We start from the raw sequence: 15,783 nt of genomic DNA on the forward strand, positions 1-15,783 counted from the left end.
GCCCATGAAACGAGTTTCAACTTCCTCAACAATGCAAAGAACAGCCTGATTGACAATTTCCGCTCCATTAAGTGGCTTTTTCAGGAAATTGAGACTCTGAAGGACAGGTCCAACTAGACCAACAATAGGGGGGAAGTCAAGGATCATGAGGCCAGTAGCAGTAGAGACCAGGTGGGCAGCCAGGAAAAAGATAGAACCAAGGACCCCAGTGACAATCAGGAGGACAGAATCACCCAGCTTGAGAAGAAGGTCCAAAGGCTAGATTTCGTTCACTAGGTTGTGACTAAACAAATTGTGGATACCCTGCATACCTTGAATGAAAACATTGTCAATCTGGGGGACTATCTGACCGACATTGGTCTTGTGGGGAACATGAAGCAGAGTACAGATAATGGAACCAGTCGGGAGGATCCTCGGAAAGAGATTGGTATCCAGGAAAGCCAAGGGGACCAGAAGCATTTCCCCCCTGCGACCCAGGAGGAGGAAGCCATCCAGAAGGAAAGCGACGCTGCAGAAATCCTGCAGGCAATGGAGAAGAAGGGGCACTAGTCTACCTACCAGGCTCTTTTCCTGGCCTTTGCTTCCCTAGTTTTGGGCCTTTTTGTTTCTGGCCTTTTGTGGTTGTTTTTGTTATTTCTGACTTTTATGCTTTTAAGTTGTTTATTGCTGTAAAACTTTGGGTTTTAGGATCCCTGTAAAACCTGTTTTCCAAATCAAAAACTTTTTTGTAATTAAGATTATACAACTCAATTTATATACAATGTAAAGTCAAGTTTCAAATTATAATTCAGAGATTGTAGTAACTATGCAAATTATTGATAATTAATATCAAAAATATTTGACAAGTCAATTTTTTTCCTTAGTCTAAGTTTACCTCATTTTTTACATTGCTATATTTGTTTTCATTAGATAAAAGCATGTTTGAAGGTGACCTGAAACCCCAAACAAAAAGGAACCAAAGTAAGGAGCTAGTTTTACAAGGACCAACAAGCTAGAAAGTCAAAGAACAATTCAAAGGCTAGTTTTATAGGGACCAACAACCAAGCCAAGTGAGTTTTACAAGGATCAACAAACAACATAAGTTAACAAAAAAGAAGTAACCAAAAGTTCAAAAAAAACCCAGAAAAACTTAGATCAGTTCTTTTATAGCATTGGTAATGGTAGTACCTTAGACAACAACCTCACTTAGAGAATCAGGAATATTCTTCATAGGTATCTGGAGGTTAGCTTTCTTAGTACTCTATCTGGTTTTTCAGCTTGAACCACCAACTAGCAATGGAGCTTGACTAGTTGAATTGGCTTCATTTGGAGAAGATTTCCCAATGGAGGTGGCAACAATAGCCAAGATGGATGAAGTAACATCCTGTATACCCATCTCATTGTCCTTAGTTAATTTTTTAAGGGAAGCTTCATACTATTGGAGTTTGGTTGGGATGTTCCCAATCAGAGAATCCAGTTCCCCCCTCTTCTTATATTTCTATATTTTTTATGTGTTATTGATCTTCTCTATATTATTTTTGTACTAATAATTTCTATAACAATTGGTATTAGAGTAAAGCTATTTGTGTAGAAGTTGTTTGTTTAGATGTGAACAGTGGGAAAAATTTGTTACTATATTTGAGGTGAATTTTTTTGATATTTTAATTTTTTAAATCTATGGTAACTAAAAATTAAAGACTTTTTAGTGAAGGATGGATGTGATGTCCATCTTTAAGTGGATAGCATCAAAACCTATAAATATGAGTAATAAAAATTGGAATATCACATAAAGAACAACTAGAGAAATAATTTTAATTATTTTCTAGAATCTTTAGTTTTGTTCAATGTTGTAAAAGAGAAATATGTTCACGAATAATAGATTTATCTAACAAATTTGTATGAGATGAAGTCATCGAAAAAAAATATTTTGTTATAAAGGTAGCTATATAATTCAGGGATGCATGGCTATTTATCAATCATAGATTATCTAAATAATTTTAATACACTAACAAGAGATTTGGATCTAGTAGGAGTTCAAATCAATGAATAGGATAATGATTTTGTTTTGTTATTTTCCTTTCCTAAAGTTTGGGATCAATTGGTTAGGATCTCAATAACTTTGTGTTTAAGCAAAAGTTATTCTTTCAAGATGTAACATCTTATTTAATCTCTAAAGATTCAAGGTAGAATGAATATGAAAGATCTTCTTCAAATGAAGCTCTAGTTGGTAAAGGTGGAACTCTAGAAATAATCAATATCGAGTGTGGTCAAACCAGATTAAACTTAAAGAGCAAAAAAAGCTAAATTGCTAAAATTATACAAAAGATAAACATGTCAAAAAGGATTATGGGTTTCTAAAAGTAAGAAAGGATTGTTCCATTGTAGTAAAATCTAAACCAAATACTACAAAATATGAAACACCAATGAAAGAAAAAGAGGAATTAATAACATTTTAAAAAAATTTCTTTCTTCATTTTTGGATTCTTGATTTCATTACCTCCTTTCATATGACTTGACATAGAGATAAGTGTTATGCTTACCACAGTTTTGATGAATGCATATTTCACATTTGAAATGAAAACCCATGTTAAGGTGGTTGTGAAGGAGAGGTTTGAATCAATATGTTTGATGGAGTAGTTAAAATTTTCTGTAATGTTAAATATGTTCCTAGTTCAAGGAAAAATGTTATTTTACTTTGACTATTTGATTAAAAAGGTTATTGATTTAGTGGTGATAATGTTTTTTCACAAAGTAACAAAGGAAGTCTTAGTTGTGGAAAAGAGAGGGAATTTTGATCTCTATAGGTTGGCTGAATATTTTTTATAATGGAGAGGTTATTGTGGTATGTGATGTAAATATGGACTCTTTAACAACTTGAACTCAAATACTATGCCACACGAGTAATTGGGTTATCAAGGTACTGCTAGAATAGTTAGATTTGAATTAAAAATCTTATTCGATGGTGATTTCTCTAAGGAGATATATATGTACAAAAAATACAAGGTGCTACACAAAAGTGCATCAAAAATATTGTTTCAAAATTGATAATATTTTGAGTGGTTTAAAATAGGTTACAAGGTGTTGGTACAAGCAATTTGATTACTTCATGATGAGTGCACATTTTAGTAGAAGTGAGGATGATCATTTTCCCCATTTTCAAATTTATCATCAAACTAGTTTTATGATTCTACTTTTATATATACATGATATTCTCATTATTGGGTTCATAGTGTATAGAATGATCCATTGGAAAATTTAGCTTACTAGGGAGTTTTCCATGAAGGACTTGGGAATTGAAAATCAGATTCTTGGAGTAAGGATACATAGATATAGAAATGAAAGTAAATTATGATTTTAAGAAGAGACTTATGTGGAAAAAATTCTAAAATGTGTCAATATAAAAAATACACAACTAGTTAGTATTTTCTTTGCAATAGTCATTGAGACCTACAACCAACATATAATTTGCATGCAAAAAGTATATTGATAAAAGTGTAATCTACAACCAACTCAACTTCCTAGGAAGTTTGGTATGGACCTAAGAAGTACAATCAAATTCTTGGCATCAAGATATGTAGAGCTAGGAACAATAAGAAAAATGTTTGTCACAAAAGACTTGTTAGGAAAAAAAATTGTACGATTTTGATATGTAGAATGCACAACTATCTAATACGAGCCATTTTCTTTTCACATTAAAAAATCTTCAAAATAGTTCCCTATAATAGAAGTAGAGATGACATGCCTATTAGAAGTAGGTAATCTTTGTTGACCGTGTTGTACACTAGACCAAACATTGTGCAAGGAGTGGGATTTTCCATTCAATGCATTGGAAAACCTTCTATTAATCATTATAAAAATTTGAAGTGGATTGCTAGATATTTAAAATATTTTACGTGTTATAGTGAGAGTATTCTTCAAGTAAATAAGCATGTTTATACATGCTTTGGTGGAGATGGAGATAAAATAAATCCTACCACATGCTATATTTTCTCCTTAGTTAGAGTTGTACTTAGGTGGGTATCAAAGTTAAAGACAATGGTGGCATTATCTATTGAGATAATGGGTGTTGCATACATTGCATAATATTTTTATATTGTGTAATTTTATTTTATTATGTAATGTTGTGCCTAGATGGACATGCCACATATAAAGATTCCCATAGCATATACTTCATGAGTTGTATTGTAACACTGTGATAATATTTCATGGAATTATTTAATATTGGAGAAAATAATTAAATACCCAATATTAAATGTGGGGTCAGTGGGTTAGGTAGCACATGGTTTATGTAATACCACTTAGTGGTTTTGTGGAACTTGCTACTATATAAGCAGCCACAAGGGTACTTGTTGTAGTGTGAGAAAGGGAAAGAGTCGAGCAAGACAAGGCTTGATAGGTTAGCCAAGGGAGCATTTGTGAAGGTTGGAAGCATGGCATGGGATATGTGGATTCATGCTTGTTCACATGGATTTCTTAGTGGTGGCTATGGCTTTGAAGGCTTATATGGTTTTATTACAATGGTGTTTTTGCTAAATAATACATGGTGATGGATGCTTTTGGAGGTTTGGTTTTTCCTTCAATGAGGGTTTCCTAGGGTATATCTTGTGTCACAATTTTGTGGGTATGTTGTCTATTCTCTTGCATGTGAATTTTAATTCCATGTTTATTTTAGATCTATTGTGAGTTATGTGGAAACAATTATATTCTTTTTTGCAAGTTTCCTTGCAAGTGGTATTAGAGCTATGGTTTTATTATTGTAACCCTAGATTGAATCCATGTGAATGCATGAGAGGATAAAAGAAAATTGCAAGATATATGAGTGATTTATTTTAGATCTAAGGGTTTTGGATTTGTTGTTATGATGGGATGTTAAAAGATTTGGGCATGTGAAATTTTTTGGACAAAAAGATTTTTTTGGATGTTTCATTTAAATGAGGGTTTTAGGGGGTAGCTTGTAGAAATGACCTCCTGGGTAAAAATATACCTTACCATTGGATCTGGATCGACATTTCCATAAATTTTGATATATAATATGCCCTAGTTTGGTCATGTTTAGAGGAAATGAAAGAGTTTTTTGGTTTCAGCCCATGATGGCTGTCAAATTTAATCTCGTCAGAATTTTCGTCACAAAAATAAAATAAAATTAAAAATCACAATGAAAATGGTAAAAAAGATTATCTTAGTAAAACTGCCATAACTTTATCTCAGTATATTGAATTTCAGAGTTCTTATAGGCATTAGAAAGCTAATTTAGACCACTACAACTTGGCATAAGTTTGGTTTTATGATTTTGACATTTTATTAGGTTTTAAGAGCCCAAAAGTCAGATTTTTTTATTTTGAGCATAGATTAGGGCATAACTTGGGCATACAAAGTCAAATTTTGGACTTTCAGTAGTCAATGGAAAGCTTTTGGAGAGCTATACACATTGGTTTAGATTTAGGGTAGGTTTGGCATGGTTTATTTGGTAATATATTGATCTGAACAGTTTATAGATATATTTTGACTATGGTAACATTGTGAGTTTATGGCATTGGAGATTTAAGATTTGATGTCATTGTATACTCAATTCATTATTTAGATTGGTCTCATAATGATATGGTTATCAGTATTTGGTTTTGATATTTATGATGACTTGTTGGATCTACAAGTTGTGCAGTGTTGTAAGCAGTCTATACTTATAGGTTGCATTTATAGCTTGGTTATGGGTTGTCTTTGCCCATTGATCTTTCATTATTGATGCATATTTATATTGGTGGCTTGGATTTGGGTTGTCTATGCCCTAAGTCACGTGATTTGTTGATTTTTCTTCATGTATAAGGGATGAGATGTTGTTACTGGGTATAGTCATGGTGGAGAATTGTGGTTGACTATTTTATGCTGATAGGTTGGACACATTGAGAGCCAGATGCTCATTTCATGGATGTGATCATGGTGCCATGGATTTTGGCATGACATGATTGGATATGCACGCACATCCTTGATGTTCATTAGTTTGGATTCCTAATTTGGTTATGGTGGTATATCTTCATGGTTGAGAATCATGGATATTTGGTTTATTTTGAGGAGTTCATGATGTACACTTTGAGTTCTTTGATGGTTTGATGCCTTGGTTGATTCTCATGGTTAGAGCATATTTTTTTTCTTCATGATGTCATGGATAGCTTGGATACATAGTTTAGTGGGAGCTTGTGACAGTGATGGGGTGACAGTGTAGGGTTATTTCCTTCTTTGGTTTGTATCTTCTTGGTTTGGAGATCTTGGTTTCACTCGGTATTGACACTTTGGTTGTGTGAGTGTATTTCTGGAGGATCTTCCTATAGGAGATGAATTTTATGATGCCATAGGTGACTTGGGACCGCAGTTGAGTGTGATTTTTTTGGCATTGATATATTTATTGAGTGTTTCTAGTTGTTGGAGGTTTGTCTTAGATCCTGTTGCTGTAGAAGTGTCTTTGACATTTGCATGGTGCACTTGGTTATCTTCATGGTGTGTGAAGACGGTTAGATCTTAAGGACTCATTGAGTTCTTGGTTATCTTCATGGTGTGTGGAGATGGTTCTTCATGGTATGCAAAGATGGTTTTCTTCATGGTGTATGGAGATAGTTGCATCATGATGACTCATAGGGTTCTTGGTAAAGGTGTGGTTTATGCTTTTGTTTGGCATGTTATCCTTGGTATGAGGATGGTTTCATTATTATGTCATAGTATAATCTTAATACATGTTTAGAGTTGTGACATGTTATGGTATGTTCATATGGAGCATGTTATCCCTTTGGTTGAGATGGTTAGATCATGTTGTCATGTTTATGTTCTTGAGGCCATGGTTGGAACTTTGACATTGATCTTGGTTGGGTTTCTTGGTATTGAGTACACTGATCATAAGTTGGATACTTCATGATATTGTTATGTTGCATTTGAAGTTGACATGGATTGATCGATTACAAGTGCTTATGGATACTTAGAGACAGTTGTGATGCTAATTTCTCTTGGATTAAAGAAGTATTTGTTGGGATGATTGATGGTTTTAGTAGGAAGTCCGAGGGGTAGTCACCTGATATGGACTTGAGAGGAGGTTTTTCTTAGACAAGTCTTGGTTGGAGACTTGGGTATCTAGATGAGCATTCTCATTCCCCACTCTTGGTCTACTCGGCGGTCTACTTGTCTGAGGTATAGCCCATTTTTTTTCTTAGGTGCATTATATTTATGCTTGTCTTTCATGGATATGGATCTTGAGCTACGATACATGAGTTAGTTCTGGAAGGTTCATTTGAGAGATGGCTTTATATTGGGCATATTCCTTGGATTAGGAGTGGTTTATGAGTTTGATCTTCTTGTGTGAGGCTTACATCCATGAGTAGTTATATGGTATGGTTTTGGTGTTGTTGAGGCTTCTTGTTGGGGTTTTATGGAGGAGATCATACTTGCATAGTTTACATCTAGAGGTGTGTGTAGAAGGATATGAAATAGGTTATGATTTGCATGGTTTCTCTAGTCTTGGTTATTCTCCTAGCTATTTAATTTCACTTACATTAGATTTGAGATTGGTTAGAGATTGTGATCACTAGTTTGTACTCATGTATGTCATGTGAGAGATGACATGGTTATTCCTTTATCTCTTTCCTCTATTGGTTGTGGAGAATTTGGGAGACTATTGGAGACTTGTTATGAGAGTTGTTCTTGTAGGATATTAGTTTATGTATTGTGGATGTCCTTGAGACTACATGGATTCACTTCTTTGAGATGTTGTGAGTGGATTAGTTATAGATTTGACATTATTTTTTGTAGTGGGAGCTTCTTGGTATATATGTGGTAGGTATTATTCTTGAGGCTTGTGATTGCAGGCTGCAGATTGGATATGTTGATGACATAAAATTCACATGGTATACCTTTGGAGGTATGGATAGTTGGATGGGTTTGGCACTTGATATGGGTGCTATTTTAGCTATGGATATTTTGACAACTACGGATACATGTGATTACCTTTGGATCAGGTTTTTTTGTGGTTTGCATTTCAGTTGGTATAGGATTTTATGATCTTCTAATGCGGAAAGTTAGGTGGTTTTTTCTCTTTGGATGGCTTCTATGTATGTCTAGTGGAAGTGGCATAATAGGAGGTGGCTTCATTCATGTTTGAGATGCTGGATAATTTGATTTTGTTGCTAGTACTAGTATGGAGCACATGGTGTATTTTGAACCATGATGGTAGATGTGCTGGTAGGGATTATTTCCTTGTTCATTTATGTGGCTACAGATTGACCCTATGCAATGTATACAACAAGTGGGAGATTGTTGAGATAATGTGTGTTGCACACATTGAATAATATTGTTATATTTTATTATTTCATTTTATTATGTAATGTTGTGCCTAGATGGACATGCAACATGTAAAGATTCCCATACATATACTTGATGAGTTGTATTGTAACATTGTGATAATATTTCATATAATTATTTAATATTGGAGAAATGAATTAAATGCCCAATATTAAATGTGGGATCAATGGGTTAGGTAGCACATGGCTTTAGCACATGGTTTATGTAATACCACTTAGTGATTTTGTGGGACTTGCTACTATATAAGCAGCCACAAGGGTACTTGTTGTAGTGTGAGAAAGGAAAAGAGTCAAGCGGGACAAGGCTTGATAGGTTATCCAAGGGAGCATTTGTGAAGGTTGGAAGCATGGCATGGGATGTGTGGATTCATGCTTGTTCACATGGATTGCTCGGTGGTGGCTATGGCTTTGAAGGCTTCCATGGTTGTATTGCAACGGTGTTTTTGCTAAATAATACATGGTGATGGATGTTTTTGGAGGCTAAGTTTTTCCCTCAATGAGGGTATATCTTGTGTCACAATTTTGTGGGTATGTTGTCTATTCTCTTGCATGTGGATTTTAACTCCATGTTTATTTCAGATCTATTATGGGCTATGTGGAAATGGCTATATTCTTTGTTGCAAGTTTTATTACATTATTAACTATTGGAGTTGAATATATGGAAGCCATATATAGGTTATTTAAATGAGGGAATTTTGCTCCATAGTCTTTTATGCAATTCACAAGTAAAACATGACATAGTGGTTTTACATTGTGATAGTCAAAGTGCTTTGCATGTAGCATGGAACTTTGCATAGCATTCTAGGGCAAAACATATTGATATTCATTATCACTTTGTTTGTGAGGTTATAATAAAAATAGATATTTTTGGAAAATATTCGCACTAATATAAAAGATGTGGAAAGTATAATGGTTGAGATAAGGTCATTTCATGTAGAATTTCTCTTGGTCTACAATTTATCAAATAATATGTGGCATTGGAAAAGGTCTTTCGGTAGAGGAACTATTCATCAATTTGAACATTGATTTCAAGTAGTAGAATGTTGGAATGTGAATTCATCATGGATTATCATCTACGTATGGTTGGTCATAATAAAATTACTATAAATAGAAGGTCTTCATAAGGTGACTTGTTGTAAGAAGTAAATTTTTTTGTAACTTATTAAAACTAGTGATGTTTGCATGTGTTGAAAATATGGTTGTGTGAGTGATACTTATCAAACTTAGTAAGTCATCTATAATTAGAACTCAGAAACTTAGTTTTTATATACAACTCTAAGTCATGTTTCAATGTATATTTTGTAGATATTTGTGATATGAAAATTCCAAAAAAAAAATGAAATATATTTTCTTAAGATTTTTTACCCAGTGTAGTTTTATCAGATTTATGGATGTAATTATATTTTCTATGTATTATCGATCTTCTAAATATTATTTTTAAACCAAAAAATTTGATAACCAAGAAAAGGATAACTCATTATGCACCTTGAGTTATAAATCATCTATAGAAATAAACACATTTTGAAGAAATGGAGAAATTCTAAACAACTATGACAATCCTAATATCTAGCAAACAATTCCAAGAAAGAAAGGGTAATGTAATATAAAATATAAAAAATCATCAAATAGATTAGGGATCCTTGGAAGGGATAAAGGATTGAAGAAAGAAATCTTGCCCTAAAACATGAAGGCAAGGAAATGAAGAAGAAGAAATAAGATAAACCTTCCCTATTGCTATATGAAAGGGAAATCTTGTGAAGGACAATACATTGTGTATCCAAAGTTGGAGATGATTTATGATAGGATGTAAATCTGCTAAAAAGATGATAATCCATATGTAGAAAAAAAAGTCATATTCAAAAAATATATCATATTATAAAATACATAAATTCAAAAAAGAAAAATAGATCCTTATGAAATATACTATATCTAAAAAGGATTCATTTCTTCCCAAGTAGAAAGAAGAAAAAAATGACTTATAGTTTTGCTCAAAAAGAAAATCTGAAAATGAAAACTTAATACCATCCAACACAAAGAGTCCCAATAAGTTACACCACAAAGAATACATGATTTGGAGTAACCTTATAAGTGCATGGGAATGCTAGCACACTTTTTTTTTATCAAGTAGAAGTATAAAATCCTTTGTAAAAAAAATAAGACATATATCTACTAGATCTTGAACAAATTGTATAAGTTCAATACAACTAGGAGGAGAGCATATTTCTATGATGAAATATTTTTAATTGTAATTATTATTATTTAATATTTCATTCTTTTAAGTCTTTCAAAAAGGAAGTTGAATTTTGATATCTTATTTAAGTCTCCAAAAGATTCTCTTTGCCAAACACAAACCATATCAAAAGGTGGATAACTACTATTGGATTAGATAAAACAATTCTTAAATAAGGAGGTGGAGATTTTATTGATGATGAAGTAATACAATTGGAAGAGAAAATGTGGGGTTGAGTTATGAATCCTATACCATTTTTAGTGACTTGTGTAGGATGATCTATAGTAACTTCTAGTCCATGGTCATTTTTTCCAAGGCCTTGTCTACTATATTCTTGTTGAGAGAAAATGTCATAGGCTAAATTAAAATTTGACATCAGTTGGAAAGAACAAGAAGTTTGTTCTTGAGGAATAGCACAAAGGGTTGAGATTTGTAGGGAGATTGGAAATCCTATAATCATTAGTCACATTCTCTTTAGGTTTTGAAAAAGGTTTATTAAGATCTCCATCCTTAATGTTATCTTAGGGGTTCAATAATGAAGAAAATGTGTCATATCTAAATTATTGATCTAAAAAAATGCATACTAGCATTCTTCATCACTTGCATTAAGACATGTTTAAAATGAGAGAACACTACTGCATTTCATTAAAAATTATATAGAAATGTCACTCAAACATGAGTAAAAGTGAATTGATAATGATAGGAAAGATTATTGAAAAGTCTCATAAGAGCCATTTTGAATATAACTTTCCACCAAAACAAAAAATTGCCAAGCATAATCATAACATGGATTTGCAATGTTTTGTAAAATGAAGACTACATAAATTGATAACATGGATTTGCAATGTATTGTAAAATGAAGACTCCATAAATTGTTTTAAGTGTTGCTGAACCTTTATTTAAAGCATAGCTTATTGAATCAATATTTTTGTAAGGAGTATAAATATATTAGACATAATATAGATATTCCATCCAAGTAACTTGTCCATGTTGTAGAATACTCTATTCTATCAATGCTTCCTATATAAACATAATAATATAATAATAGGTGTCTGTGACGATTATGAGCATACTACGCAACTTAACAGAGACAATTGAAGAGGGATAAATATAATCTCGCTAGGACATTGGACAGATAGAGGATTTCCATTGACAGAGGAGATTTCCATTGACAGAGTAGATTTCAATTGATAGAGTCTTAGAGGAGTTTTATGCTAGAAAATTTAGATGTTAAAAAGAAATTAGGGATAGAATTGTAAGCCTTAAGGAGAACAAGGTGTGGGAGTAAATCTCTTCTGAGTTTTTAAGCTGGTTGCATATTTGCATTTCACTTTATACCAAAGGGTTCAAAGAATGCAATTTCCATTGATATACAAATTTCCATAATTCATGTTCAACCATATTCATTCCTCTGGTTAAGAGATTTCGATTCTTCATATTGTCACGCTTCAACAAGTAGCATAAACTGAATAAAATTTATTGTCCAGTTTACTTCAGAACTTTTCCTCTATTGGAACCCTAGATATTTCGGGGCAGTGTTCTAAGCTTGCCAGTTCAATGTGGTATTTTAAAGTTTCGTTTCCCATGGTTATTATATTTTACTAATTGGCGATCACCAAACAAAGCACATATCACATTAATGATGCAAACAATGAAGTATTCTTCCATGGATATGTTGAAACAAACAGCTGGGCAAAAACCATTTTGCAATCTTGAAATAGTGGCATAATGTCATATGTAGAATAAAAAATAAGTCAATAGCGTAGTGCTTATTACAATGTTCGATTAATTATCAGATATATGTGGTTATGCTGCATAACCAAAACACCACATACACGGAATATATAGCAGAAGCTCAGGCTTCCGTTGTTCTACTCAAAAACTGATAACCAAGGTCTAATGGACTGTATATTCATAGTATTACTGAGCTGACCATGACAAAAACTCTCTATATAATGAGCATAGTTCTGAGCTGACCATGATAAAACTTTCTCTATATAATCACCATACTCCTCAGCTGACCATGTAAAATTTCTAACCACTTTTTATATAACTGGAATAATATGTATTTGCCTTAGACCAAAAAGCAAGCACTATTCTATGGAGCTGGTCGATCAATTCATTCATGTACCTGCAAAAATATGTAAAGATCAATTTATATCTGCTCAGAGACATTCTCATCTATTTCTAACACAATTTTAAGCAGAAATAGTGGGGAGGAAAGGGTACAAGCGTACCAAGTAATATATAGCTCCTTGTTGCAGATCTTGCAAGGTGAATCCCTCTTCATCCAGTAGTACTGGTTGGCCACAGGAATGATACAAAGCAGCATTTGGACCGAAGAAGGTCTTCACACTGATACGACCCATGGGAACATCGACTGGAATATCATTCAGAAATACAGTGACCAAAGAAATATTCGAGCTGCCAACTCCAGATTCTGCAGCTGCACAAAATAGATCAATAACTCCCAATAGCAGTTCTGCAAACTTGAGGATTGAAAAAGCATAGAAACAATAATAAAAAATGTGAAGACAGTTTTTATATACATATATGTTTATTCAAGTTTTCTGATCACAGTGCATGATATGATATAAAATTCTTTCTGACAACAGATTGACAAGGATTGGAAAACTACATGATGGTTTTCCCAAGATTTTGTTTATATATGATCCAGGTCAAACCTATTAAAAATAATGCTTGAAGTAGTTATCTCATTCTTTCATGAATCTACATAATAGAAAAGTTTTGCATACCGGTACCTGAGTGAATAAGAGTGTTGTCATTCGTAGATGGTGAGATGAAATTCTCGTTGGGTTTAAAGGTCTCCACTGCTGCTAGGTGTTCCATAAATGGAGGATAGGCTTGTGCAAATGAGGAAAAGGTCTGTTGACTCTGAGGTACACTGCACATTCCATTAATGTTGCCAGTACAAGTACCTTCGTTCCACATTTGTGCTACACCCATGTTGATGTAATGCCCAGTGTTATTAATTCCCTCAGTCTGCTGATAACCCAAGTACTGCATTGGAAAAGTGGCAGCAGGAGGCAGCAGAGAGGAAGAGAGTTCTCCAATGAAAGTGCTCGGATTGTTATTGGGAAGCGGAACACCAGAACCATACTGATCAAAACATTTTTGCCCATGAGTGGCAGAGGGTTTGGATGATTTCTCACCCTGATGAGTTCGTTGTTTTTGCTTGGTTCGGGACTTTCTGTTTTGGAACCAGTAGAAGACATTGGCATCTCCCACCTCGCCATATTCTTGAAGTTGCATCCTGATCTTCTGTATCTCTTCTCTCGGTGGATTCAGCATCCCTGAATTGAATATGCTCTCAAGAATCCGAATCTGCTCTGGCTTCGGATTCCATCTGGGCTTTGGGTCTGGATTCCTCTCCTTCTCTCTTTCCCTTTCCCTCTCCCGCTCCCTCTCCTCCTCCATTGAAGATGATCCTGTCTCAAAAGTTCATCGATCCATAGAAATATCAATTAGGGCACAAATTCAGTAAGTGCAATCCTTCATCATAATCATGAAACCAACTTAAACACTTGAGCAAATGCTGTAAAATCATTAACATCAAATATTAAGGTTTGATTTCTAGACTGAAATCGTTCGATAGTCTAAATTGACTTCTTTTTCAAGCTTAATTTTTCCGTTTGAAAGTGGCTGTAACCATCCAACAGTGAATCCTAAAACCAACTTACACACTTGAGGAGATCCTGAAACAAACTTAACAAATGCTGTAACCATTTGAACGGCTTTTTGATCTGTACACTTAAATCGTTAAATAGTCCAAGTTGACTCAAAAAATTATACACTTGAGGAGATCTTGAAACCAGCTTAGCCAATGCTGTAACCATTCTGACGGCTTAAACATCACACCTTATTCCTAAAATTAAATCGTTAAATACTCTAAGCTTAATTTTTTTTTAAAAAGTGACTGTTAGCATCCAACAATCTGAGAAATTGAAGAAACAAAAAGAGGAGAAAAATAGCTGTTTACCCTCATTGGAGGTGGTGGTTTGACGCCAGTGCTGGTCAGAAGTTGATGGCTTCAACTTGAAGAGATTTGGCCAATGCCTATCGGGATTCATTCTGATACAATTCCTCCACGTTTCTACCCCCCACACTGCAAACACGCAAACAGATGGAGATGAACTCCGGATGCTCAGAATACCAAGCTCCTGATCTGCTCCGCTCTGAGACCCCACTTTATTAAGCACACTGAAAACCCTAGACAGAGGGCATTAATACAAAACTAGCAACCCACCATGGAGCCGTTCAGAGAGATGGAAAGAGAGGAGCATATAAAGACTGGTTAAATCACATGGGGGAGGGGAGGGTACAAAGGAATTAATGAAAGAGTGGGAAAGCTACAGGTGGGTGGTTGAGGAATGCATTTAATAGAATGAAATTGGGCTTTTTGAAAGTCAAATAGAAGAGGACGGGTGGCAGCGTGCGAAGGGAATTTGTAAATGCTAAGGTCGCAGCCGCTGAGAAGACGAATGGGAGGGTGGCCAACTTTCCTAATATTTCGCATCTGACAGAAGGGGAAGAGAAAGCAGGGCAATTCATGGGTACGAGGGAATCTTAGGCGAGATAAGCCTAGAGAGGGCAGTGGGCTGTCCGGTGCGATTCCGACATCCATTTTTCACTTGGTCGGGAGATGCAAAATGGACCATTACTCACCTGCTAGAGTTTTAGGGTTTCCACTTCCAAATTAGGGTTTTTTCCCTCCTCTTCTCGGAGACCCCAACTTCAACAGCTCACCACCTTTTTCTTTGCTGTCAATTTGACATTTATGTGGGCCACTCCATCACTCCGCGTAATTCCGATTTCCAACCCCGATAAATGAATGATCCATAATAATTAGCCAGGTTTTGTGCCCCTTTTCTTCCCGGACGGCCATATCATACACTCTTCTTTAAATCCTTTTTTGTTTGCGTGCACCCCACGAAAACGGCCAAGCTCACCTGGAGTGTCCATTATCTTCCCGGTATAACTTCTCTTTTTTATCATCAACAGACGTTCCTCATCGGGATAAAGATCCACGCACATATCTGTCTTATCATGTTCATGAGGAGTGATAGTCAACATCTAGGGTGAATAACCAGAAAAGTGCATGCACTTTTAACTTCTTTGCATGCAATAAATGAATGATTAATATGATCATATCATGCACTTCTACCGTGTAAAATTCAAAGTGTTGTTTTGTTGTTTTGATTTATTTAATAAGAGAGA

At 34.5% G+C, this 15,783-nt stretch overlaps 1 protein-coding gene across 1 annotated transcript; it reads right to left on the minus strand.

Moving 5' to 3' along the window:
* Positions 1 to 328: 328 nt before the first annotated feature.
* On the minus strand, positions 329 to 14,636 carry LOC149548636 (WUSCHEL-related homeobox 8-like). The gene is made up of 6 exons (XM_089794265.1): positions 14,546 to 14,636; positions 14,359 to 14,381; positions 13,302 to 13,998; positions 12,775 to 12,985; positions 12,585 to 12,676; positions 329 to 519 (listed from the first exon to the last, which is right to left on the minus strand). Exons 1-6 carry the CDS (start codon positions 14,634 to 14,636, stop codon positions 329 to 331), a joined length of 1,305 nt encoding a protein of 434 aa, XP_089650391.1.
* Between the last annotated feature and the right edge of the window lie 1,147 nt (positions 14,637 to 15,783).

Source organism: Cupressus sempervirens, chromosome 7 (assembly GCF_028749045.1).
Source record: "Cupressus sempervirens isolate cs-2001-9-10 chromosome 7, ASM2874904v1, whole genome shotgun sequence".
NCBI lineage: Eukaryota > Viridiplantae > Streptophyta > Pinopsida > Cupressales > Cupressaceae > Cupressus > Cupressus sempervirens.